Consider the following 24371-nt stretch of genomic DNA (forward strand, 5'->3'; position numbering starts at 1 on the left):
CGCTGAGTTCTGCCCACGAGATGAGAGGGGTTTGTGCAGCTGCCCTCACATGACTAGTTCCCCAGAGTGTGCAAAGCAAAGACAAAGAGTTCTGAGCAGAAACATCAGATTTCCGAAACCCACTTTTTCCTGCCTCCCCCAGCCAGGGGCCTCCAAAGAGGAAGAAGCCAAAGACACAAAGCATGTTGAGTTCCTCAGACGGCCATCGCTCAGGGGCACAACATCAGCACTGCATGCTGAAGGCTCAGATTTAATTCCTAAACCTGGGAACATTCACATTTCTGAGAAACCAGAGAGACACTGGCAGTCAGCGTCAACAACACAGAGCTATATGGACTTGTGGTCTGACTCGGTGTAAGGCGACGCCACGTGTTCTCCTAGAGCAGGGGTCAGCAAACTTTTTCAGCAGAGGGCCAGTCCACTGTCCCTCAGACCTTGTGGAGGGCCAGACTATATTTTTTGGAGTGGGGAAATGAATGAATTCCTATGCCCCACAAATAACCCAGAGATGCATTTTAAATAAAAGCACACATTCTACTCATGTAAAAACACACTGATTCCTGGACCATCCATGGATTTAGAAGGCGATTTAGAAGGGGACGCGGGTGGCGCTGTGGGTAAAAGCCTCAGCGCCTAGGGCTTGCCGATCGAAAGGTCGGCGGTTCGAATCCCCGCGGCGGGGTGCGCTCCCGCTGCTCGGTCCCAGCGCCTGCCAACCTAGCAGTTCGAAAGCACCCCTGGGTGCAAGTAGATAAATAGGTACCGCTTACCAGCGGGAAGGTAAACGGTGTTCCGTGTGCTGCGCTGGCTCGCCAGATGCAGCTTTGTCACGCTGGCCACGTGACCCGGAAGTGTCTCCGGACAGCGCTGGCCCACGGCCTATAGAGTGAGATGGGCGCACAAACCCCAGAGTCTGTCAAGACTGGCCCGTTCGGGCAGGGGTACCTTTACCTTTACCTGGGCCAGATCACCATGGAAACCACGTCCAAAGTGGTACCACCAAGGTCAAAAGCTTCTCTGTTGACAGCATCCCATATTCAAAGTTCCAAGAGCAAGAGCCCCTTCCCCATCTAATTACCGTATTTTTCGCTCCATAACACGCACCCGACCATAACACGCACATAGTTTTTAGAGGAGGAAAATCCGTAGGCATGCCACCTGTAGACATTCCCTCCATAACACGCACAGACATTTTCCCTTACTTTTTAGGAGGAAAAAAGTGAGTGTTATGGTGCAAAAAATACAGTAGTTTAGAGAATAAGCAAGTAAGAGGTGGCATGATTGATGCATATGAAATTACCGTATTTTTCACTCCATAAGACACACTTTTTCCCTCCTAAAAAGTAAGGGGAAATGTGTGTGCTTCTTATGGAGCAAATGCAGGCGGGAGGCAGGCAGGAAAAGCCCGCAAGAGACACACACTCTCTGCGCGGCTCTTGCAGGCTTTTCCCCGAGGTGGGAGAAGGGACTGACGCGGCCAATCAGTCCCTTCTCTTTCCTCATAGAAAAGCCCGCAGGAGCCGTGCACCCTTTAAAGAGTGCGTGGCTCTTGGGGGCTTTTCTCCCTCCTGGGGAAAAGCCTGCAAGTGCCACACACATGCTCCACACGGCTTATGAAAGGGAGCGCTAAGCAGAGCCTGGGATGCATACAGACTCTGCTCAGCGCTCCCTTTAAAAATAGTTTTTTTCTTGCATTCCCCTTCTAAAATCTAGGCGCGTCTTATGGTCAGGTGTGTCTTATGGAGTGAAAAATACGGTATGTATGGCAGGGAGGAAGTGAACAGAGAATAGTTTTTCTCCTTCACCCAGAACACTAAAACTCACAGACATTCAATGAAGCTGAATGCTGGAAGATTTAACACACATAAAGTCCTTTATACAGCACACAGTAAAACTTTGGAACTCACTCCCACAAGACGCAGTGATGGCCACCAACTTGGACGGCTTTAAAAGAGGATTAGACAAATTCATGGAGGCCTATCAATGGCTCCTAGCTATGATGGCAGCTATGCTGTGCCTCTACAGCTGGAACTGAAACCACAGGAGGGGAGAGTTGCCGTTGTGCTGGGGGTCCTGCTTGCAGGTTTCATATTGAAGCATCTGGTTTGCCACTGTGGGAACAGGATGCTGGATTAGATGGGGCATTGGTCTGGTCCAGCAGGTGCTTCTTATGTTCTTGTTGGTATCTGGATGGAGCCTCCAGTGATGAACAAGGTGTACAGGCAACCCTCAGTTCCTTTCTGCTGAAGTTGCAGAAGTGAGACAGAGAGATGAGCAGACATTTGAACCCAGGCACACTTGCCCCCAGTCAAAACTCCTTCCACTTGACTGCACTGGTTTTGTCACCCACTCAAAGGTGCCAACTAAAATAAAATATTGGGGGGGGGCAGGTAAGCCCCACCCCACATAATTGGCCACAAGATGTGGCACACACACACCATTTGAATGGCAATGTCCATCAACATTTGAGGGGCTGCCCCCTCAAATGTTTTATTGGAGGGTGAAGGGACCTCAGCCCCCAGGAGTTGGCTCCTTTGCACCCACTACTGGCCCAGGCAACTCAAGTGGTGGAAAGAGAAAGAGGAAGCAGACAGAGCCAGTTGGAAACATTTTCAGGTGGCTTCCAATTCTGCAGAATTTAAAGCTTTCTTTCCCTTAAAAAAAGGAAAAAGTCACCTTCATCATGAAAGCAGAAGATGCTTAACAAGCATCAAGCAGAACCATCTCATTCAAAGCCTGCTTAAAACAGGAAGCAATGGGGTGGGTGAAGAGGAGCAGCCGAGGGGAAGCAGGCGCTGCTGTGCCCCATTGCCCTCCTCCAACTAACTCAGCCTTACCCAACCTTGGACCCTCCAGATGTTTGGGGCTACAGCATTGTGGATAGGCGTCATAGTGGTTCAAAGGAAGTGGAGGAATGTAGAAAAGTGCCTTTTACTGGATCGGTCCATTGGAGCATCTATGACAATATTGTCCACCCTGACTGGCAGCATCTCTCCAGGGTTTCAGCCAGGGAATCCCTCCCAGTCCTACATGGAGAGGCCATTGAGGATTTAGCCTGGGACTTTATGCATGCAAAGGATGTGTTCTACAACTCACCTGTATTCCTTCTCCTTTAAAAAATGTCCTCATGGTTCTGCAGAAATGGCTAGTTTAAATAGGAACTCAGGAAGCAAGCCAGACCATTGACATACCCTCCAACATTTCTCCATTGAAAATAGGGACGCCCTAATAATGATAATAGTTTTATACCCCACCCATCTGACTGGGTTGCCCCAGTCACTCTGGGTGGCTTCAAACATTTATAAAAACATAATTAAATATTAAAAAACTTCCCTATACAAGGCTGCCTTCAGGTGTCTTCTAAAGGTTGCATAGTTACTTATCTCCTTGGCTCGGGCGTCACACAACTCCATACCCTCCAACATTACTCCAGTGACAATTGAGATGTCCTACCATACCCTCCAATGTTTCTCTGATGAAAATAGGGACGTCATAAGAAAAAACAGGAAATTCCAGGATCAAATCAGAAACTGGGACAGCTTCTGTAAATCTGGGACTGTCCCTGGAAAATCGGGACACTTGGAGAGTCTACATTGGACCATCTACTCAGTTTTGTCTACCTTCAGTATTTTTGCCTCACTGGAAAGTGCCCTTGAATGCTGATGGAGAACAGAGAGGGTGAATGAGTGTGAGTAGAAAGTAGTCTTCTATGTAAAGCAAAAAATGAATACATACATAAATACATTGCTCCGCCAACTTCTGCCTCTGGCTCCACCTACCACTGACATGTGACACACACACGGTTGCCTATAAAGGAATACGGCCTTTGGCCTTAAACAAGTTTTGCCTCTCCATTCAGCATCCTCAGCGGAAGGCTTTGGACTCAACAGTGCACAAACCTAGAAATCCCATCCGCCCCAAAATGTGGCAGTGTGAGTTTCTTCCCGCCCCCGCCTGTGGGATTTGTGGCGTATGTAAGGAAGGCTCATTCGTTCGCCATCCGTGGGAGGAGAGGGGATCTTGCCAAAGAGGACTGTTTGGGTGGGTTCTTCCCCCTCTCCAAGGAAAGCAGCTGTGTCAAAAAAAAATGCAACGTGTTGTATATTAGCACAGACACGGCTGTCAACCTGCCAAGGCCCGAGACGTGGGCTGAGAGCATCTCAGGCATGCGCCGACGCTCTGGAACGAAGGATGAAAACAAGTGAGCATCCGAGGAGGCCTGGCTGGCTGGCAGGCGAGGCGAGGCGAGGCTTAGCTTCCGCCTCGCTACACGATTCCTCGTCTGGCATGCCAAAAAAATTAAGGCATTAGTAGAGGGAATAATGAGGCAAGTTCATAACTCAGGACCTCCTAACTGCTGGGATTGGCCAGGACCCTTAAAGCAGGAAGATGCTCGCTAGAGCAATTGGAGAATCACTCATGGATGCAGAGAAAGAGGAGAAGAGGGAGATTTGCCGCGGCCTTGGCATGACTCCTCTCTGGCTAAAAATACTTGTGGTTCAGGCTTTGGCCTCTATACAGATGGCAGAGGCACTCTGCACATGTGGCTCCCCAGTCTTGCTCCAGACCATCTGTTCTTCCTGTGGCTCAATAGTAGAGCATCTGCTTTGAGTGCAGAAGCCCCCAAGGTCAATCCCTGGTAGCTCTAGGCTCCGGTATGAAAACCTGGAGGGCTGCTACCACTCAGTGTTGACAGTACTGAGCTAGATGGACCAGGGATCTGAGGCTCTCTTTCCTTTCCCAAATGCACACTTACCTCACTGATATATTTCTTCCTCACAGTCCTCCTTGGACAGACTTCCTCTGCACATTCTGACTTGCTATAGACCATCCCTCAATTGATGCCGCCTTGCCAGATGAAGATCTGCCTGTAGGAGCCAACTCCTAGGGGCCAAGGTCCCTTCACCCGCCCCCCATAAAATATTTGAGGGGGCTGGGCCTCCCCAAAGTTGATGGGCATTGCCTTTCAAATGGTGTCTTTGCACCACATCATGTGATTGATTGTGGGGGGCAGGGTTTACTTGGCCTGCCCAATAACTTGTTCACATCAGCAGCCCTAGACCAGACATAGGCAAACTCCAGCCCTCCAGATATTTGGGACTACAAAGGAGTTTGCCTATGCCTGGCCTAGAGCTTCCCCAGCATTGCCTCCAACTCTGGTCCCAATCCTGCTGGCACTCATGCTTCAGCTCCCCACAGCATCAGCTACCCACAGTCCAGCGACCCACAGAAGCAGATATGGCACTTTGGTTACAATGCGCAGCTCAGACTACAGCTCTTTCCACCTCTTCTCAGACATCTTTTATCAACTCACATACTCAACAAGCTGGGACCCCAGTGTTTTCAGTGTTGTGTTGATATGGCACAACTCACAGGAGATAATAGGTGAGATTCTGCTCACAGGCAGTGCAATCGCAGAAAATTTATGGAAGCCAACAGCATGGTAAGCAGAGAACTACAGTGGTACCTCAAGTTACATACGCTTCAGGTTACATACGCTTCAGGTTACACACTCTGCTAACCCAGAAATAGTGCTTCAGGTTAAGAACTTTGCTTCAGGATGAGAACAGAAATTGTGTTCCGGCTGTGTGGCAGCAGCGGGAGGCCTCATTAGCTAAATTGGTGCTTCAGGTTAAGGACAGTTTCAGGTTAAGAACAGACCTCTGGAACGAATTAAGTACTTCTTTTACTGCATTTGAAATAGAAATGGAATTCACATTGGCATTGCCCTCAATACCACAAAGCCCCCTCTCCCCCCCCAAAAAAAATAATCCTGCAGTTTCCACACTTTACCTGGCTCACTGCAAACACCGGCTAGCAATTAGCGGCAGCCTATTAGTGCTTCCAATTACTTCCGTTCCAACCCAATCTGCTCCAGCGTTTCAACTGAGAGACTTTAAACAGGTATTAAGAGCTAATTAGCAACCTCATTATTGACAAGGATGTCCCAGAAAAGCAAAACTGGAAAGGAGAAAAGCCTTAGGACCCAGGAAACTGCACCTGAAATCTTACCCGGGGGTGAATGAACAAGCTGGAAGTCAAAAGGAAGCAGATTTGGTGGCCTGGCTAGAACAACAGAAGGCTCCTGGAGGAATTATACCCAGCCTAACTAGCCAAAAGGTTTCTACTGCCTGTCAATGGGCGGGTGGCTGATGTTGCACACTCCATTCCCCTCCATGCCTGGAGAGGGCGCTCCAACATTCCTAGGTAGCTGCTGGTCTCAGGTCTCAGCTTCTGGCACTAACTGAGGGTGCAGCCAGATAAGTACAGTGGTGCCCCACAAGACGAATGCCTTGCAAGACGGAAAACCCGCTAGACGAAAGGGTTTTCCGTTTTTGAGCTGCTTCGCAAGAAGATCTTCCCTATGGGCTTGCTTTGCAAGACGAAAACGTCTAGCAAGTGTTCCGATTTTTTTCCGCTCCCCCCCTTTTTCTAAGCCGCTAAGCCGCTAATAGCCTTTTAGCCGCTAATCCGCTAAGCCTTTAATAGCCGCTAAGCCTTTAATAGCCGCTAAGCCTTTAATAGCCGCTAAGCTTTTAATAGCCGCTAAACCGCTAATAGCGCTAATTCGCTAATAGGGTTGCTTTGCAAGACGAAAAAACCGCTAGACGAAGAGGCTTGTGGAATGGATTAATTTCATCTTGCGAGGCACCACTGTACCTAAAAAGAGCTGTGCGGCTGAATCAGGCCAAATCCCCCTGTTCTCACAGTGGCCAAATGCCCCAAAGGACCTGGGAATCTAGAAAGATTGCCTTGGACCTGGAGGTTCCATGAGACTTCAGCTATTTTGAAAAGGGTGCTTTTTCTCTTTTCAAAGCAGAGAACCTGGTGAGTTCTCTGTAAAGCAGGTGAGAAGCAAAAATATCACAGCCACCAGCAAACTCTTAACACAGTCTTTCCTAAACTGGGATGCTCCAGATGTTTAGGACTACAGCCCTGGTCAGTTAGGGCTGGGTGACATATTGATACATCATGCCAAATTGGTTTGAAGTCCACATTGTGGTAAAAGTTCCAAAATTTGGGCATGTGATATGTCGTGAATCACGATGTGTGTGTGCGTGCTATGTAAAAAATAAATAAATCATGATGTGGGGGGAACCGTGAAGAATAAAATATAAAATATTGATAGATGCACAAGGGAGAGGAGGTTTCTCCCTGCCAGAAAAATGTGTCCATTTTAGACTTCTAAGTAGCAGCAGTTGCCAGGATATTACCCAGTTCACCTCATTATTTCTATCCTTATTTCAGACATCGTGACATTTCGGTATACAGTCTCATGATATTTAGCCAGTGATATATCATGATGTTGAAAACCAGGCATCGCTCAGCCCTAATGGCCAGCACAGCTGTGCTCCCTTCAGACACATCATCCCACAACCATGCTGACTGGGGCTAAAGAGAATAGTACAGTCATACCTCGGGTTACAGCCCCTTCGCCCCTTCAGGTTGCATTTTTTTGGGTTGCGGACCGCCGAAACCCAGAAGTACCAGAACGGGTTACTTCCGGGTTTTGGCAGCCGCACATGCGCAGAAGCACTAAATCACACTTTGCACATGTGCACAAGCACCAAATCACAACCCGTGCGTGCGCAGGCGCGGGTTGTGAACACTGTGGGTTGTGAACATGCATCCCACATGGATCACATTTGCAACCCAAGCGTCCTCTGTAGTTCAAAAGATCTGAAGGGCACTGGGCTCTAACAAAGCTCCCGTTTTCAGTTCCTAAGATGTCATTTCTGCATACACCACCTAATGAAGCAGAACGTCGGAAGGTCCAGGACAGATAAAAGGAAAGACTTCTCAGCGCAGCACATAGTTAAACTATGAGACTTTCTCCCACAGGAGGCATTGATGGACACTAACCTAGAAGGCTTTTTTAAAAAGGATTTGACAAATTAATGGAGGAGATGGCACCAATGGCTACTTGGCCATGGCCGCTTGGCTCTGCCTCCACATTTGGAGGCAGCAATGCTTCTGAATACCAGTTGCTGGAAACCACAGGAGGGGAGATTTGCTCTTCTGCTTACTCATTTCCCATGAGCATCTGGTTGGCCCTTGTAAAAAGAGGATGCTAGACTAGATGGGCCATTGGCCTGATCTAGCAGGCTCTTATGTTGATCTCCCACCCACAGAAGGCCGTTGAAGGTATTGGGTCCACAAGGACCCGAATCTCTACAAGAAAAGTTGGAAAGCCAAGTTTGCTTTCTGCTGCTCCAGAAGATGCAAACCAATGGATTCAAATTACAAGAAAGGAGATTTGGACTGAACGTTAGATTCTGATGGTAGGAGCTGTTCAGCGTGGTGTAGTGGTTAAGAGTGGTGGACTCGTAATCTGGTGAACTGGGTTCGCTTCCCCACTCCTCCACATGCAGCTGCTGGGTGACCTTGGGCTAGTCACACTTCTCTGAAGTCTCTCAGACTCACTCACCTCACAGAGTGTCTGTTGTGGGGGAGGAAGGGAAAGGAGACTGTTAGCCGCTTTGAGACTCCTTAAGGGGAATGAAAGGCGGTATATCAAGTCCAAACTCCTCTTCTTCTTCAACAACAGTGGAATGGGCTACTGTGGAAAGTGATGGACTCTCCTTTGTTGGAGATTTGTAAACAGAGGTAGGGTGGTAATCTTTCAGAGGTGCTTTAGTTATGATTCCTGCACTGCTGAGGGTTGGGCTAGTCTACCCTTGGGGTCCCTTTGAACTCTACCATTCTATGATTATATGAAATTCTACAAGGTTTGCACCCCACCCAGTCTCAGCATTCCCGTGACAGCATAGCCCTTGTCAGCAACAGAACAGTCTCAGAGCAATAATGTGCACATGCTGTTTTCTGACAACCCCAATATTGCTTTTTCATTTGACCGATTTCACCACACCGAGACCTCCATGACCACTCTACTTAAAGCTTCTGTGAGATGCACAGGTTAAACCTCAAAGCAAGCTCACATTCTTATCCAAAGTAAGCTACAGCCTTAATGGCTCCAAAATGAGAATTTAAAAGCCTCAAAATGTTAAATGAGGCTGGGCCTTCTGCTTGAGAGAGAGGCCAAAGCTCAAGCAATTAGAAAAAGGCAAAGAAATATATTGTGCCCCTGATGCCAACTGAACTCCTGTTATGAAAAATATAACATGTGATATGAAAGAAATACAGCCAAAATTAATAATAAAATATGGATTGAGAAAAATAGTTTCGGGGAAGTATGGGAACAACATGCCTCTCTAGGTAATCCAAGGGCAAGGACCAGCTGAGCTGCTGTGATGTCATGGAATGTTCACAAAACTCTGCTGGAGGGATCATGACACTGCCAAGACCACCATGTTTGTGAACCGTCCAGGCTTTTGCCAGGGAAGTGGATCGTCAGTGTGGCTGGGTTGGCATGAAAGCTTCACTCGCATGGGCTTTATGGACAGGCAGTGAGATGGAGGGCTGGAAATTATGTAGGAAGAATTCCCAGGAGATGGGGAAGCAATTGAGTAAGAAGCAGGTGGACCAAGTAGGTAGGAAATGGAACTTGAGGGAAAGTAGACAGTGAAGCCTTCAGGAAAAGAAGCTGCAGGGAAGACATCAAGCTGAGGAAATGAGGGACAATCAAAGGCTGGGAAGAACCTCTCAGGACACCTCTGGAGCTGGACCCCTTTCCTCTACCCAGACAGCACTCTTAGCTAAGCATGGACAACTGTTTCAGTTTCTCATTTTCCCCCCAGTCTAAAGTTCAGTTCTGCACATTTCTGCATCAAATTGTAAGTTGCTGTTTTTCAAAAGTCCTCATGAACATTTGACAGCATTTCAGTGCAAATAAAAACCTTTGTGTGCAATTCAGCCTAATGCACACATTTCCCCAACACAATATACCTGATATGTTCTTTTCCTGAACAGATGCATTTTTGCACACATTCTTTGGTTGGAAAACTGCAACACAAAATTCAGAGAGGGGTGAATTTCCAAGGAGAGCTGTGCTTTGGCCACTGGCTGGGCACCGTGAGAACAGAATGGTGGACTAGATGGGCCACGGGCCGTATTCAGCAAGCTCTTTGTAGGTTCTTAATCTTTAGTTTGCATAATGTTTCAGAAAGTGTGAAAACCCAAATTGCATTAGCAGCCCCACCATCTTCCCACACCTGTGAATAAGCGCAGCTCCTCTTCCCTTCCTCTAACCAAGGGTTAATTCCTCAAAAGGTAAAGCACAAAAGCTGACACAATAAACTCTCTGGTTTTAAATTGATGGCTAATTGAATGATCATAGCAATTCAGATTCTTAAGGCAGCTTTCCCCAGCCTAGAGCCCACCAGATGCTACGGACTCAATCCTTGCTGTGCTTGACCCAGGCTGGTGCAAGGAGGCAACCCATGGACTGATTCAAGCAGCACAGCGCCTGGTCCAAGGCATTAAATCCAGTTCAAAGGAAGATATACAGAGATATGCGCAGAATTTGGGGTGCACCAGCTTTCCACACAACTGGCCCCTGCTGGAATCGTTTTGGTGTTCATGTTCTCCAGAAGATGTTTAGGAACCATCAGCTCCCTGATCCATGGCTTTTACTTCAGGGACAAATGACAGCACCAGAAAGGCAGGCAGGCAGCAAGACAGGCACTCAAAAGACACAGCCTGTTTCCATTGTATTAGCTCACAATCCTTTAAATTAGCTGTGTTTTGAGGTTCCATTTAAGATTTTGGAGACGAAGAGATTTTGAGGGGGGGGGCGGCGCATGATTCCCTCCAAAGGGTTTCCTTGAAGGGCTGACTTATGCACACTCAACCATTCTGAACTGCGGAACTGGCACTCTTACAGATGCAACGTAACACTTATTCCATGGCTGTAAGATCATTTAGCGCAGCAGCACCGAAACTTTGGAACTGCCCGTCTATTGATGCTTTTTGACGCTTGTCTGATTTCAACTAGAAGGGAACACCAGTGCTTTTTTCTGGGGGGTACGCATACCCCTAAACATTTTGTGACTCTAAGTTTGGCCTCATTGAGGGGCAGTATTTCAATATGAGTAGGAAAATGAGAGTACCCCTAAACATTTTTAAAGGATAAAAAAGCACTGGGGAGACCATAAAACCGTGCCCATGATCCTGGTGGGTATGAGCCACGCATCTGAGCCACGGGAGACCACTAAGAGTGACTCCCCTGAAGATTTGAGTGATTGGAATGGAATATAAGGGATTAGGTAGTCCATGAGGTATCCTGGACCCAACTGTATGGGGTGCAAGTTTCTGAGAATTGTGTCTGTGGAAGATGCACAAGGTTTCAGAAAGTTGAGCAGCAAGGTAGGGGGCAAAATACAACACCCACCTTCTTATCTCAAAGCCACCCACAACCAGGCTTCAATTGTCATTCAACAGGGATGGGTTAAAGATATACAAGATCTCAAATCAGGTGTGTGTATGTGGGTGAGGGGAAGTGAAGCCAAATGGAGCCCCAAAACAATGCTTCAAAACTGTAACTGGATATAAAAAGGACCCCACCCCCCCAAAAAAAATCAAATTCAGCTCCTTTCACTGAATAATGAAGATACAACATCAATCACAGAACACATGAAAAACTCACAGCCATATCATTCAAAGAGATGATAGTTCTGTCATTTAAAACAGTAGAAATTCTTCTTATTTTTAAGCATCAGCAGACCTTAATCTGTCGAAATTTAATATGCCTTTCAAGTCTTTAAAGACTGCATGAAGAGGAGGTAGGACAACATTGAGTTATTTAATCCACAAAGCATCTTATTCAGACCCAGTTTTGTGCACACAATCTATAAAGTGCTTCAGCTGCATTCATTCAGCTCTAGTAACAAAAACTGGAAAGCTATCGATTTAAAAGCATTGCCCAATCTCCTTAAACACCTGGTGGGGTGGGGGAGAATAGATAAAAACTATTTACTGTGTTTAAATACAGCATTCTTACTGTCTTTGTTTAGACGAGAACCTTGATTTCCTCCATTTTGTGGCTAAAGCAATATTTCCAAAGTAGATTACATATGAAAAGAGAAACCTTCTGCGACCTACAAATTCTTAATTCATGACTTTTCTTCTTCCAAGGGATATACTGTTAAATAGCAACAGCACCTCCTGACAAGTTATCGCACAGATCACTCTGCATACTTTGACATGTTGCATCTTATTTAAACCCATGATCTTTCTTAGATAAAATAGGGTTCCACACCCTCTGCATGCCTCCAGATTTATAATAGGCCGCTTTTTTCTGGATCAACCACCCCTCTGCAATTCCACACTTGCAGACACTCGTTCTGATTAAAATTCATACTTCATCCATGAACTTGCAGCTGGAAAATTGGAGGAAATCCATCCCTTTATTTATTTCCTGAAAGTATACCCTGCCTCTCACCCACATACCATTCAAAAGCAGCTCACAACAGAACAAAATCATCACCTTGCAATGAAGCAGAGACGAACAGCAGGCAAAGTGAAAGCCACATAAAATAAACTCACCACCTTGTGAGGATTATCAGGATTTGATTAAGACAGCCAGGTCCCTCCAGATGTTTGGAGGCAGATGGGAGATGCAGTCCAAAACATCTGGTGGGCACCAGGTTGGGGATGGTTTGATTAAGGCAAAAAAGAGTATAATGAAAAAGGATTAATCTGCATTGTGCATTGCACAGTCTAAGGATATACACCTCATGTTTCCTCTGGTGTTGCACTCATCTGCACCTTGAACGCTACCACAAAACAATCGGAACTGGAAATTGGACCTTTGGAAAGCAAAACGAACACCCAAAGTGTCACTCTGACCCGTGCAAGCTGTCAGTTTCTCTTTTGAGACTTTATCAACCTTCAGTTTGGACCCTTCCCTCCGCAGAACGGAAGGAGAATCGCCCATTTCCTCATGAAAGACCGATAAAACAAAAGTACAACACGTTCAAAGCAGCCCCCGCCCCCACCCCTTGCAACGCGATTTGACACCAAGAAAAAAGGAAGCCCAACATTTGGACTGTCACATCAACACATCACCCACTTCCCCCTTCAGCCTCACCACCCGCCTCCCACATCCTGATGGGTGTCGGCAGCCAATCAGTCACTTCTTACGGCCCAGGAGCTGGCAACATGGAGGGTGCAGAAGAACGGGGGCTGCCGGTTGCCATGCAGGAGAGCTCAAGGGGGTGGAGGGGCGCCCCAGCTTGCAACCCGAATCTCAGTCAGGCCAACACTCATAAAAAACAACAACATTCAAACAGGTTCCAGGGCTAAGTCCAAACAGCTAGATGTGGGGTGGTGGTTCCACAATCTAGTTACTCTGCAAACCACTCAATTTGGATATGGTGCCGAGGGGTCAGGCAAGCTGACTCAGGACTCTTACTTATTTACATACCTCCAATATATATATAGGGACGCGGGTGGCACTGTGGGTTAAACCACAGAGCCTAGGACTTGCCTATCAGAAGGTTGGCGGTTCGAATCCCCTTGACGGGGTGAGCTCCCGTTGCTCGGTCCCTGCTCCTGCCAATCTAGCAGTTCGAAAGCACATCAAGTGCAAGTAGATAAATAGGTACCACTCTGGCGGGAAGGTAAACGGCGTTTCCGTGCACTGCTCTGGTTCGCCAGAAGCGGCTTAGTCATGCTGGCCACATGACCCAGAATCTGCACACCGGCTCCCTCAGCCAATAAAGCAAGATGAGTGCCGCAACCCCAGAGACTGTCACGACTGGACCTAATGGTCAGGGGTCCCTTTACCTTTAATATATATATACTGCAATATGAGGGGGGTGTACAACACATTAGCCTTCCAAGACGCAGCACCCACAAAGTGGGTGCCCCTTTTGCCGCAGTAAGAAGACAAGTGGTCATGTTATAGGGTAGAAACAAATGATGTAACACGGAGACACATGCACACCAATCATACTTGCAGAGGCACTCAGCATCTGGAATGGATGAGTCCCTCCTTCCTAAGAGGCAAGACTTTGACTCCAAATTACAGGGTTATGGGGGCTTGCATCTGCCTTACTTCAACACCTGAGGAGCCCCACCACTTAAAAGAGGTTTGGGGCTCTGCCTCCAGCAAGCCTGGACTTGAACTCAGGTCTTTCGGGAACACCACATCCAAGACATGCACTCACTCACTCACTCACTCACATATGCATTTGGTGTGTAACTCACCTTGACACTGAAACCCTTGCTTGCCAAACCCCCTGCAAGAGAGAAAAACACCAAGTTAGGGAGTGAGTGTGTGTGTGTGTGTGTGTGTGTGTGTGTGTGTACAAACCCGCACAACCCAAACATTCACTTTTCTACCACAAGCACTGCAGTCCCAGCCTCTGTAGCTCCAGGCCTTCCAAGCAGCAACTGCCCTCCCCACTCCAAAAAAAGGGAGACCTGTTGTTCCCTAACAATGCCCAATAGAAGTTCTCAAGCTCTAGTGACACTGATGGTGGGATGGGGAGATAAAGAAGATGGGGCAGAGGATAGAAAGAAAAGCATTTCCTCACTAGGGGGCTTAAAAAAAAAGAAAGCGCCATAGTACCTGGTTTCCCACGCTCACCAATAGATCAGAGCCTCCAGGTAGGGTGAATGCCCCAGAAAAGGACTGTGCAACTGGATTTGCCTTCAATAACATAAGAATGGCTTATTGGATGATAGCCTATCTTGTCCTGCATCCTGTTCTCACAATGGCAAAAAGACTCTGAAAATCTATATACTGTACCAAGACAGACTGCCTCTAAGCCTGGAGGTTCCAAAAGAGCATAAGAAGAGCCCTGCTGGATCAGGCTGGCACCCACCTAGTCCAGAAACCTGCTCTCAGTAGCCAAACCAGCAAGCAGGATTTGAGCACGAGAGCCCTCTCCCCTTCTGTAGTTTCCAGCAACTGGCATTCATAAGCATTGCTGCCTCCAACTACGAAGGCAGGACATGGCCATTGTGGCTAGGAGCCACCAATAGCCTTCTCTTTCTCCATTAATTTGTCCAATCCTCTTTTAAAGCCATCCAAGCTGGTGGCCATCACTGCCTCCTGGGGCCTTTGCAGGGTCTGAAGTCTATCCAGAACTGACAGTCTTTGCTCCAGAGCAGAGCTGGCAGGAGGGAGACTGAGGCCCACTTGCTAGCCTAGCACACCTAGGAAACTGCCAGGTCAGAGATGATGTTTATGCCAGCCTTCCACAACCTGGTGCCCTCCAGCTGTTTGGGACTACAGCTTTCATCAGCCTGAGATACTCTGGCTGGCAGCAGCTCTCCAAGACCCTGTGCAGAGAGAGGACCTTGTTCTACATCACTTGATGGGATCTTTGCTAAAATAAGACTCACATTCACACCCAGCAATATAGACCACAAGCTTAACATGAGTCAACAGTGTGATGCAGCAGGAAAAAAGCTAATGCTATTCTAGTGCTTCATCAACAGAAGCATAGTGTCCAGATCAAGGGAAGTCATAGTCCTGTTCTATTCTGCCTTGGTCAGACCACATCTAGAATACTGTGTCCCGTTCTGGGCACCACAATTTAAGAAGGATATTGACAAGCTGGAATGTATGTAGTGACTGGCGACCAAGGTGAACAAGCCTCTGGAAGCCTTATGAGGAACGGTTGAGGGAGGTGGGAACGTTTAACCTGAAAAAGAGGAGTCTGAGAGGTGATACAATAGCCTCCTCAAATATCTTAAGGGCCATCACATGGAAGATGGAGCAAGCTTGTTATCTGCTGCTCCGGAGGGTAGGACCCAAAGCAATGGATTCAAGTTACAAGGAAGGAGATGCAACAGTGGAACAGGCTCCCGGGAGAGGTGGTGGATTCTCCTTCCCTGGAAATTTTAAAGCAGAGGACGGATGGCCATCTATCATGTATGATCTAGCTGAGATTCCTGCATTGCAGGGGGCTGCATGATGATCCTCAAGATCCCTTTCAACTCCACAATTCTATGATTCTGTGAGTGGTGGACCTTGGTGTTCTCCATACTTAGGTTCACTGAGCACAGCTTTGTTATGCTTTAACTGCCACCATATCCCAAATATTCATTCTTGCTTTGCAAATACACCATACATTGGTGGACCACAAAAATTCTAGTGTGGGTGGTTTTTTGTTTTTTTTTAAAAAAAATGAATCATTCTTACAAGACTGAAGTCAATCTGCCCCTGCTCCACCACTGTTATCTCCCTAGTCCCAGATCCATGTGAAGTCAGGTGCCATTACTTGGTGGAAAGATAAAGGCACTCTGGACATGCTCAATAACACCCCGCTCCCGATTTCTGCATACGCTACCTCCAATGACCCCAAACCCTCTCCCTTCCCTGCCTTCCTCCCAAAGTGGGACTTTCGCCCCACAGAATTCAGGGATACCTGGAATCTACAAAGATGGAGGGCAGTTTCACTACCCCCAGAGATAGGACCCCAGATAAGCACCTTGGCTATTGTGATTTGCTGAGGTTGGACTAGATGGCCTGTTGGGTCCCTTCCAACTCTACAATTCTATTATTGCACTGCATGGTGCTTTAGAGTAGCCAAAGTGTTCACACACACACAATTGTGGTGTGTCCCCAACAACCACCCTATAAAGTAGGTCAGAGTCATTACTTACATATTTTTTTTGTGTGTGTGTGTGTGTGTGTGTGTGTGTGTGTGTGTGTTAAAGGGAGTGGCTTGCCTATGGCTGGCCGCCTAGTAGATTCATGACTGAGAGGAGACCTTGTTAAGCTAATTCCACAACAACAGATGGAGAGAGGTAGAAAGTGGATGGGATTCACCATGGCTAGCTTGGGCTGCGCCACCCCTCCCTTGCCTTTCCTTGGCCACTGGAAGTTTCTCCATGGGGTGCATGGAACTGTGGAGTAGGATAATCCAATAATGATGGAAGGGTGGGGGCCTTATTGCAGATATCCTGTCAGGTCCAATATCATTAGAGAGGGGATGCCCTTGCTGAAATAGGAAGAGGGGCACAAATGAGGCAGGAAGGCACTTTATGGAAAAGGTCAAGATTGTGGGAAATGTTTTGTGGTATGGATGGGACAATAAAAATAAAAAACCTGGGTTGCTCAGTTCTCAGTGGTATCTGACAGAGAGGACGAAAGGAGCTCTCTGCTGAGGTTTTTTACGCTTGGACGGGATGCGTGTTTTGAAAACGATGGTGGAGGGGGAGTCTCTCAACAGAAAGAAGAGGGTGGGGGGTCTTAGAATCTACTTAGGGGGTCTTTGCCAGTGAACAGAGTCACAGAGACTACACAATTCAGAGGCGGCTTGCTGCATTCATGCAGCTGGTGGAGGTGGTACCTCTCTGAAGAGCCCCAGGCAGCAAAGGTAGGTGGGTGGGAGGTAAGGACTCGTCTGAATCCTACAGAAAGGGGGCCCTCCAGGGAGAAAAACTCCAGCTAAAGGTTGCAACAGGAAGGCGATCTCCCTTTGACAGGGTGTGAAACAGAGACAGACAGAGCTTGGTGCTCATCTTCTCATATCTGGGGAGGAGATTTTAGGGACGGGGGGGAGGCACTCCCCCAGCCCTGGAGTACAACGACTGGTGCAAGTTGGGAGGAAGCTCCCCCTCCCCCGGAAAAGGAGCTGGCAAGGAGAAATGATGACTAAAAGCTGCAAGCGAGGTCCGCTGGGTGGGGGGTCTGAGGCGCATCACACGGCTCGGGGGCTGCAGCCCTGAAAAGGGGGACAGGGGAGATAGGGGGAGGATCCGAGACCGGGCTAAGTGGGGACAGGAGCTCGCTTGCCCTGGGACCGCGGGGAAGAGAGGAAGAGGAAGCCCTTCTTCATATCCTCCAGGGTGCCGGGTGCCAAGGGGGCGTCCCTCGATAGGGGGAGGGGGCCCCGGCTCAGCAAAGGCAAGGGAGGGGTGGCGCAGCCCAAGATCGGGAGGGGGGAGATGCCGAGCAAGTGGGGTTCCCCACCCTCCTGCCGCCCTGGCCTGGGGGGAGGTCGGTTCTGCTCACCAGATGAAGTCGGTGCAGTGGCTGCAGAAGGTGGGCTGCTTGAAGAAGCGGGCGGTGAACTTGTGGTTCTTGACCTCGTGCACGTTCTTCTGGCGGAGCGCGCCTTTGCGGGCGAAGCGCACCGGGCCCTCTTCACCCTCGGACCCGGACGGCGCCCCCGCCGTCGCAGCCGCCGCCGCTGGATCGGCCATGGTCCCTCCCGCAGCCCAGCCTGCTGCCTCCGCCGCCGCCGCTGCTGCTGCAAGGATGCCGCGGCGCCTCCTCTCCGCGCTGCTGCTGCTGCTGGTGCTGAAGCTGCTGCTGCGGCGCGCGACACCTCTGGCCACAGCTGGGCAGAGCCAGCGCCGGAGCCAATCGCGCCTGCCGGCCCCGCCCCCTCCTCTGCATGCCGGGCCCCGCCCACTCGCTCGCTCCCTTTTCGCTTTTTGTGGGGCTGGCGTCGCCAGGCTCCGCCCCGCGGGGCCCGAGGACACGCCCAACCTAGCTCTAGCCGTGCCGGCCCCGCCCACGCCCCCTCGCTACGTTTTGCTGATCGTCCTCCGGATGCGCGGCGGTGGGGGCCCCTTCTTGTTTTATCTTCCTTCTCCTCCTCCTCCTCCAAGGCCTGTTTCTCAAAGGCTCAAAATATTAGGATGCCCAGAAGGGGCAGGGCGTTGGAAGACCCCGAGTGCCTCTGAGCACATGCAGAGTGCACCTCTCACAGCAGCAAGGGCTTTGGGGAAGGAGAAAGAGAGGGAGAATGTCTGCGTTTTGAGCCCTGGAATCCGAACTTCTTAGAATGTGTCTCTTTGCAAGAGGGAACAGCAACAAAATGTGGCAGTGCGGCTATGTGCTGCCTCCCACCTTGGAGGTGCCATGGTTCCTGCATTGCAGGGGGTTGGACTAGATGACCCTTGGGGTCCCTTCCAACTCTACAGTTCTATGATTCAGTGCCTTTGAAGAGCAGGAGCTGCGAATCACAAGTGGGAAGATTGCTGTTGCACACAGGTACTGTACTACTTTGGGACTTCCCATAATGGGCATCTGCTTGGCCACTGAGAACAGAATTCTGGGCTACTAGCTGGACCTGTGGTCTGATCGAGCAGCCAGGCTGGATGTTATTGCTGTTCACTGTTCCACAGACATTGCCCTTTCCAGGATACTCCATTCCATCTCCCACATCACACACGGTTTTTCTTTTCTCCTTTTTCTTCTCCCAACAGCCAGTCCACATTCCATTCCCCTCCTCTTTGCAGTTTGGGTTTTCTTTCTCAATATATTTTAAACTACTCTAAACATCCCAACTGAGTCTGCTGGTGCTGGATCTGCACAACCCAGCTCCAACTCCGGCCAGAGCTGGGCAGGACCAAGCTGATCATCTCATGCCAGCTGGGCCTCACCCTCTCCACTGCATGCCACTTCTTGTGAGAGGGCAGAGCTGTTTTGGCTGCCTAAGCAGCGAAACATTCACACACACACACACCCCAGACATTGGCCATGGAAGGGAATGATTTACAATGGGTAAGAAATCAAGACTAGCAGCACTCACACTTGGGAACTCCCTGCCTATTGACACCATTTTTTATTGTTTTAGCTTATTAACAATTTTAATTACCGGTAATTACTGACAAGTGCACTGTTTCATTCTTTTTCATAAACCACTTTGAGGTTTCAGTCAAATGGTACAAACATTTTATGAAACAAATAATAAAACCGTTCACCCTTCAGACAAGTTCCCAGAGCAGCTTACACCCCCCCCCCAAAAAAAACCCCAATATAACTGTTGCACCTGCCTCCCCTTTGCCATGTGTGAATGAGTCCTGGGTCTCATATGAACCACATTTTCCGCTTTGGCCGGATCCAGCAGGCACTTCTAATATTCCACTTGCTGGCTATCGCTCATTGCACTGCTCTGCCACTGGGGCAGGATGCTTCCCACCTCCTGTTCCTTGCAGGCTACACAGGAGACCCACCCCATGAGCAGCAGCAGTGCCCTGGATGTGCATGGCTGTTTTTCACTGGGGATGCCAACCTACACTCTGCACCCTGGAATGCTTCAAGACAGAAAGTTATGCAACAGGTGATGTTGTCTGTAGCATGAAGCAATTAAAGGGGGCAGGAACACTGCACCTGTTTACCCGGCTGTCTGGGACACCTGGTTGGCAACCCCCTGAACAGAAACTCCATCTGATTCTGTTACAATGCTGCGCAGCAAAAGCTACAACTTTGCCACAGGTCTTGTTTCTTAGTTGCAAGAGAAAAGTATGTTTCCTTTAACCCTGTGATCCAACTTCCACTGGTCTCTGGATGCAGGAGGGTTTGGTAGGCTCAAAGGCATTATCCCTCATTATTCATATCAGCATAATAACTTGCTTTTCTTTTCTTTTTTGATAACATTTTATTAATTTTCCAAATATAACAAAATGAAAAAGAAGAAGAAAAAGGAAAAAGGAAAAAAACCAGAAAAACAGAAAAAAAAATCATAACCATATTAAACCATAAATTTCTGGCCGACTTCCCTCCATTCCCCCTCTTCGTTCCATTATAATATATTTGTTCATGCACGTCCACAAAACCTTATACACTTAACAATCCAATTTTAAAATCTTCATCTTATTACAAGTGACTTTCAAAAGTTATACCAGTGTAAGAATCTATACACAAAGCTTTAAAAATATGCATTGCACAGTTGCCCCTTTTTTGCAATAACTTGTCCTGCATAATTCAGTATTTTATTTTGCCAATCTTCTTCTTTATCATCTTCTTTGGCTGAGGCTTCTTCCTTCCATAAGGGCTGGCTGATCTCGTCCTGGCATCCAATCTCGCGTATTGGAACAAAGTCTTTCGCTCAAACAATCCATCAAGTCCTATACATCTCAATATCAGCATAAGAACTTAGCCTGCTGGACCAGGCCAATGACCCCACATAGTCCAGCATGCTATTCTCACAGTGGCCAACCAGAATCCCATAAACAGGACCTGAGCACAAGAGCAGCTCTCCCCTCCTGTGGTTTCCAGCAATTGATATTTAGACGCATTACTGCCTCCAACACTAGAGGGAAATCATAGCCAGCATAAGTAGAAGTCATTCAGAGCTTAATCCTGCGTGAATTTGTCCCATCTTCTTCTAAAGCCATCCAGGCTGGTGGCCATCACTATGGAGTTCCATAGTTTAACTAGGCACTGCATGAAAAGGGACTGTCTTTGGTCTGCCCTGAAACTTCCTACATTCAGCTTCACTGGATGACTGATGTTATCAGGAGCAAACTAAGTGCTCAGACTATCTGCATGTGTGAAGCAGGTCCCATTTTCATCTAGCCTTGTGGGCTAGATGTGCATGTGCAGGGAGTGCGCATGGGCGTGTCCACCCCTGGTTCTGCAAGAAGCCCATGACCTCCGTGTGACAAGCGACAAAACAAAATTTGGATCGCAATATGCTTATTGAAAAGCAGCCATCTGTTTTACAAGAGGATGGAGAAGAAGGCCATTGATGGCAACTAGGAGGAGAAGGCTCTCGTTGACTCCACCTCTGCTGCCAAGCCATCATGTCTCCACATACCAGTTGCTGGGGACTGCTGGCGGGCAGAGTGCCCTTGTGCACTTGTCCTGCTGGCAAGCTTCCTTTTGGTGCATCAGGTGGGCTACTGTGAGAACAGGACACTGGACTATATCAGACAGGTCACCCTTGGCCTAATCCACCAGAGCAAATTCTTATGTTCTTATGAAGGTACCCAGGTGTTTTAGTGGCCTGTCCTGTCCAATTTTTGCAGGTGATGAAGGTTATCACCATGAAGAGGTGCATTTCCTGCTTTATGAAGATTGAGCTGTTGCTTAGAGCAGGTGACCACAGACTATACTATTTTCCAGGGCCAGTCCCGGATTTACAGAAGCTGTCCCAGTTTCTGATTTGATCCCAGAATGTCCTGCTTTTCCTTGAGACGTCTCTATTTTCATTGGAGAAATGTTGGTAGGTATGGAGTTATGCAATCCCAAAGCCATCTAAGGCAGCCCTGTAAAGGGAAGGGTTTTTTTAAGAAAATGTTTTATGTTTTTATATATGTTGGAAGCTGCCAAGAATGGCTGGGGTGATGCAGTCATCTGAGATGCAGTCATCTGAGTGGGCATGAAGAGTAAAAAAAAAATTGTTGTTGTTGTTATGGGATAGGACACCCCTATTTTCATTGGAGTAATGTTGGAGGGTATAAGCAGCAGCGGAGCAAGCCGATTGGGTGCCTGGGGCAGCGCATGTGCCCTGCGCCAGGGGAGGTGCCAGCCACCCGTGGGGGTGAGGGTGGGGCCAGCTGGGGCAGGATGCTCCTACAGCTGGGGGGAGGCAGCAGGCAGACCGTTTAGGCAGCACGGAGCCTGCATGTGCCCAAGCCACTGCGTCACTCCCAGGAGTGCTGCCCAGCATTTTGTCACCCCCCTCAGTGATGACACCCGGGGCTACCCGCCCCCACCCCACTCCCCTTCCTCTGCCCCTGGGTATGAGACCATATTTTGGGGGTGAGGGGATAGCTGGCAGCCCTCCTTCTTCAAACACAGCTCTGCTTAGAGGTGTCCTAACAGGGGGCCCTAAAAGGATGAAGAAAGAGGCTTCAGCAAGATTGACCTCCTGTGCCTGAAGCAGCCTTCAAGACAAAAGACTGAGAATGACAATCATGGCATTATCACAGAAAAGCACACTCATAGATGCAAGAACTCTCTTGACAGCTCCACTTTGCTGAGTGGGAGTGAGAGATAATTTCAGCCTACGAGATCTTCTCTTCTCCTCACTGCCACCATCCCCACCATTGATCCGCACAGCAGCGCCCATGTGCCCGGGGAAGGAGAGACTGTTTGTTAAAAGAGCAAGCGCTGTTTGCCATCTCATTGAGGCATTGTGATTATGCCTTGGGTTCAGCTGCTTCCATCCTAGTAGATAAATAATGAAGGGGCCTTTCTAGCAAGCTTCCCTTGAAAGTCGAGAAGGAACAAAGCCGACTCGGGCACTTGCTCTCTTTCGAACAAACCGAATCCCAAAGGGGGTCTTGGAGGGATGTTTGCAAGGGAGGGGTCCCTGGATAATCTGGAATGGAAGAGGTTTGCCTGCTGAACTGGCAGCGTTTCGCTGGAGTCTAAACATCAGGGGCAAAATTATAATGGTGCAATTGGTGCTTGTTCCTCAAGAACCCATTGCTGTCCCACACTGGCTGCTGCCAGAAAAATCTGGCATTTAAGAGCGTGCTCTCAACTTCCAACTGCAGATGCACCAACACTGCAACCTGATTGCTTGCCCAAGGATATGAGGCAGCGGCGACAGCAGCAGCTGCATGCCTATAAGGCAGGAAAGCATCCGCAAAGACAGCACATTTCTTCCATTATAATGGCCACCAATACTTGTCCAGAAGCAGAGCGAAGGTGCTCAGTAGCCCCCTACGGCTCAAACTGTGGTGGCTGGGAGAAAAAGAGGAAGGTCAGGATCCCTTCAGGATCAGAGGCAGTCTTACCTCTGGAGACCAGTGGCTGCGGAGGATGAGTGGGGAGAGGTCTTGTGGTGCTCAGGCCCTGTTTGTGGGGTTCCCATTGAGGCACCTGCCTGTCCACTATGAGAAAAGGATGCTGGCCAGATCCAGGGGGACTCTTACTAAGTTTGTCTGTTCATAAGGTTTGCTGTTATAGGAGAAAGGGAGCTGGATTAGGCCAGCTCTTCTTATGATAAGAACTAGGTATGAGAATTCTGCTCTTTTATTTATTTAAAAAATCATAATAATTAAATAAGGCCATTAAGAAGATTTATTTCTAAAATACTCAATTTCTGATTTTGACTGTTAACATTTAATTAATAATGGCATGCAAATGTTTTATGAACAAGGCAGTTAAGAAAATGTATTTCTGTAATAGTTGATCTCCAATTTTGAATCTTTTACATGGTTTTTATTCTCTCTCTCTCTCTCTGGCTGTTGTAAACCACTTTGGTGTGGGGTGTATGTGTGTGTATGTCTGCAAATATGTTTATAAATAAATGAAATTAGTGGCAGTGCCATGACTTCCATTACATCTAGTTCTATCCCGAGCAGCCTTGTGTACCCACTGAAGAACAGGAAGGGAGAAAGTGAGTAGAAACAGGAAAGAGACATGGCAGATCTCACAGGGGAAAGTCAGGATAAGGCATTGTCTCTCACCATCCTCTTGGTGAATGCTGAGGGAGAGAGGGGAGGCGGGGGAGATAATAGGAATAAAGGGTTTGTCATCTCAGATGAGGCTATTGATCCATCTAGGCAGGCTTCTTCCTGCCTCAGAAAACAACTCATACATGATTCTTCAGAGGAAGGCTTAAACACCAGTAGATGAAGCACAGGGCAACTATGGACTTGGGAGGTAGGAGAAGATGTGGGAGGAGGACTGAACCTCATTCAGTGCCTGATGTTGTCGACAGGGTGTTCTTCAGCTGAAATATTCCCCATGAGCAAATGATCTCTCTTTCTTGTGCTGTTCTCCAAGTCTGCAGTCAAGGCAGAGCAATGCTAGGATCAAGAGC

The 24371-nt window shown here is 48.3% G+C and overlaps 1 protein-coding gene across 2 annotated transcripts in view; it reads right to left on the minus strand.

The window, feature by feature from the left end:
• PRKCB (protein kinase C beta) overlaps positions 1–18251 on the minus strand; it is a 201335-nt gene extending 183084 nt beyond the window's left edge. Inside the window, exons 1-2 of one of the 2 annotated variants that reach the window (XM_081170868.1) lie at positions 17873–18251; positions 14110–14141 (exon numbers count right to left, since the gene is read on the minus strand). In XM_081170868.1, coding sequence (XP_081026994.1) covers positions 14110–14141; positions 17873–18063 — 223 coding nt within the window. In that variant the 5' untranslated portion in view covers positions 18064–18251. The remainder of the gene's footprint in view (positions 1–14109; positions 14142–17872) is intronic. The other variant, XM_081170867.1, reaches the window with a different exon arrangement.
• Between the last annotated feature and the right edge of the window lie 6120 nt (positions 18252–24371).

Source organism: Podarcis bocagei (genome assembly GCF_964188305.1).
Source record: "Podarcis bocagei genome assembly, chromosome: 14".
In the NCBI taxonomy this organism is placed as follows: domain Eukaryota; kingdom Metazoa; phylum Chordata; class Lepidosauria; order Squamata; family Lacertidae; genus Podarcis; species Podarcis bocagei.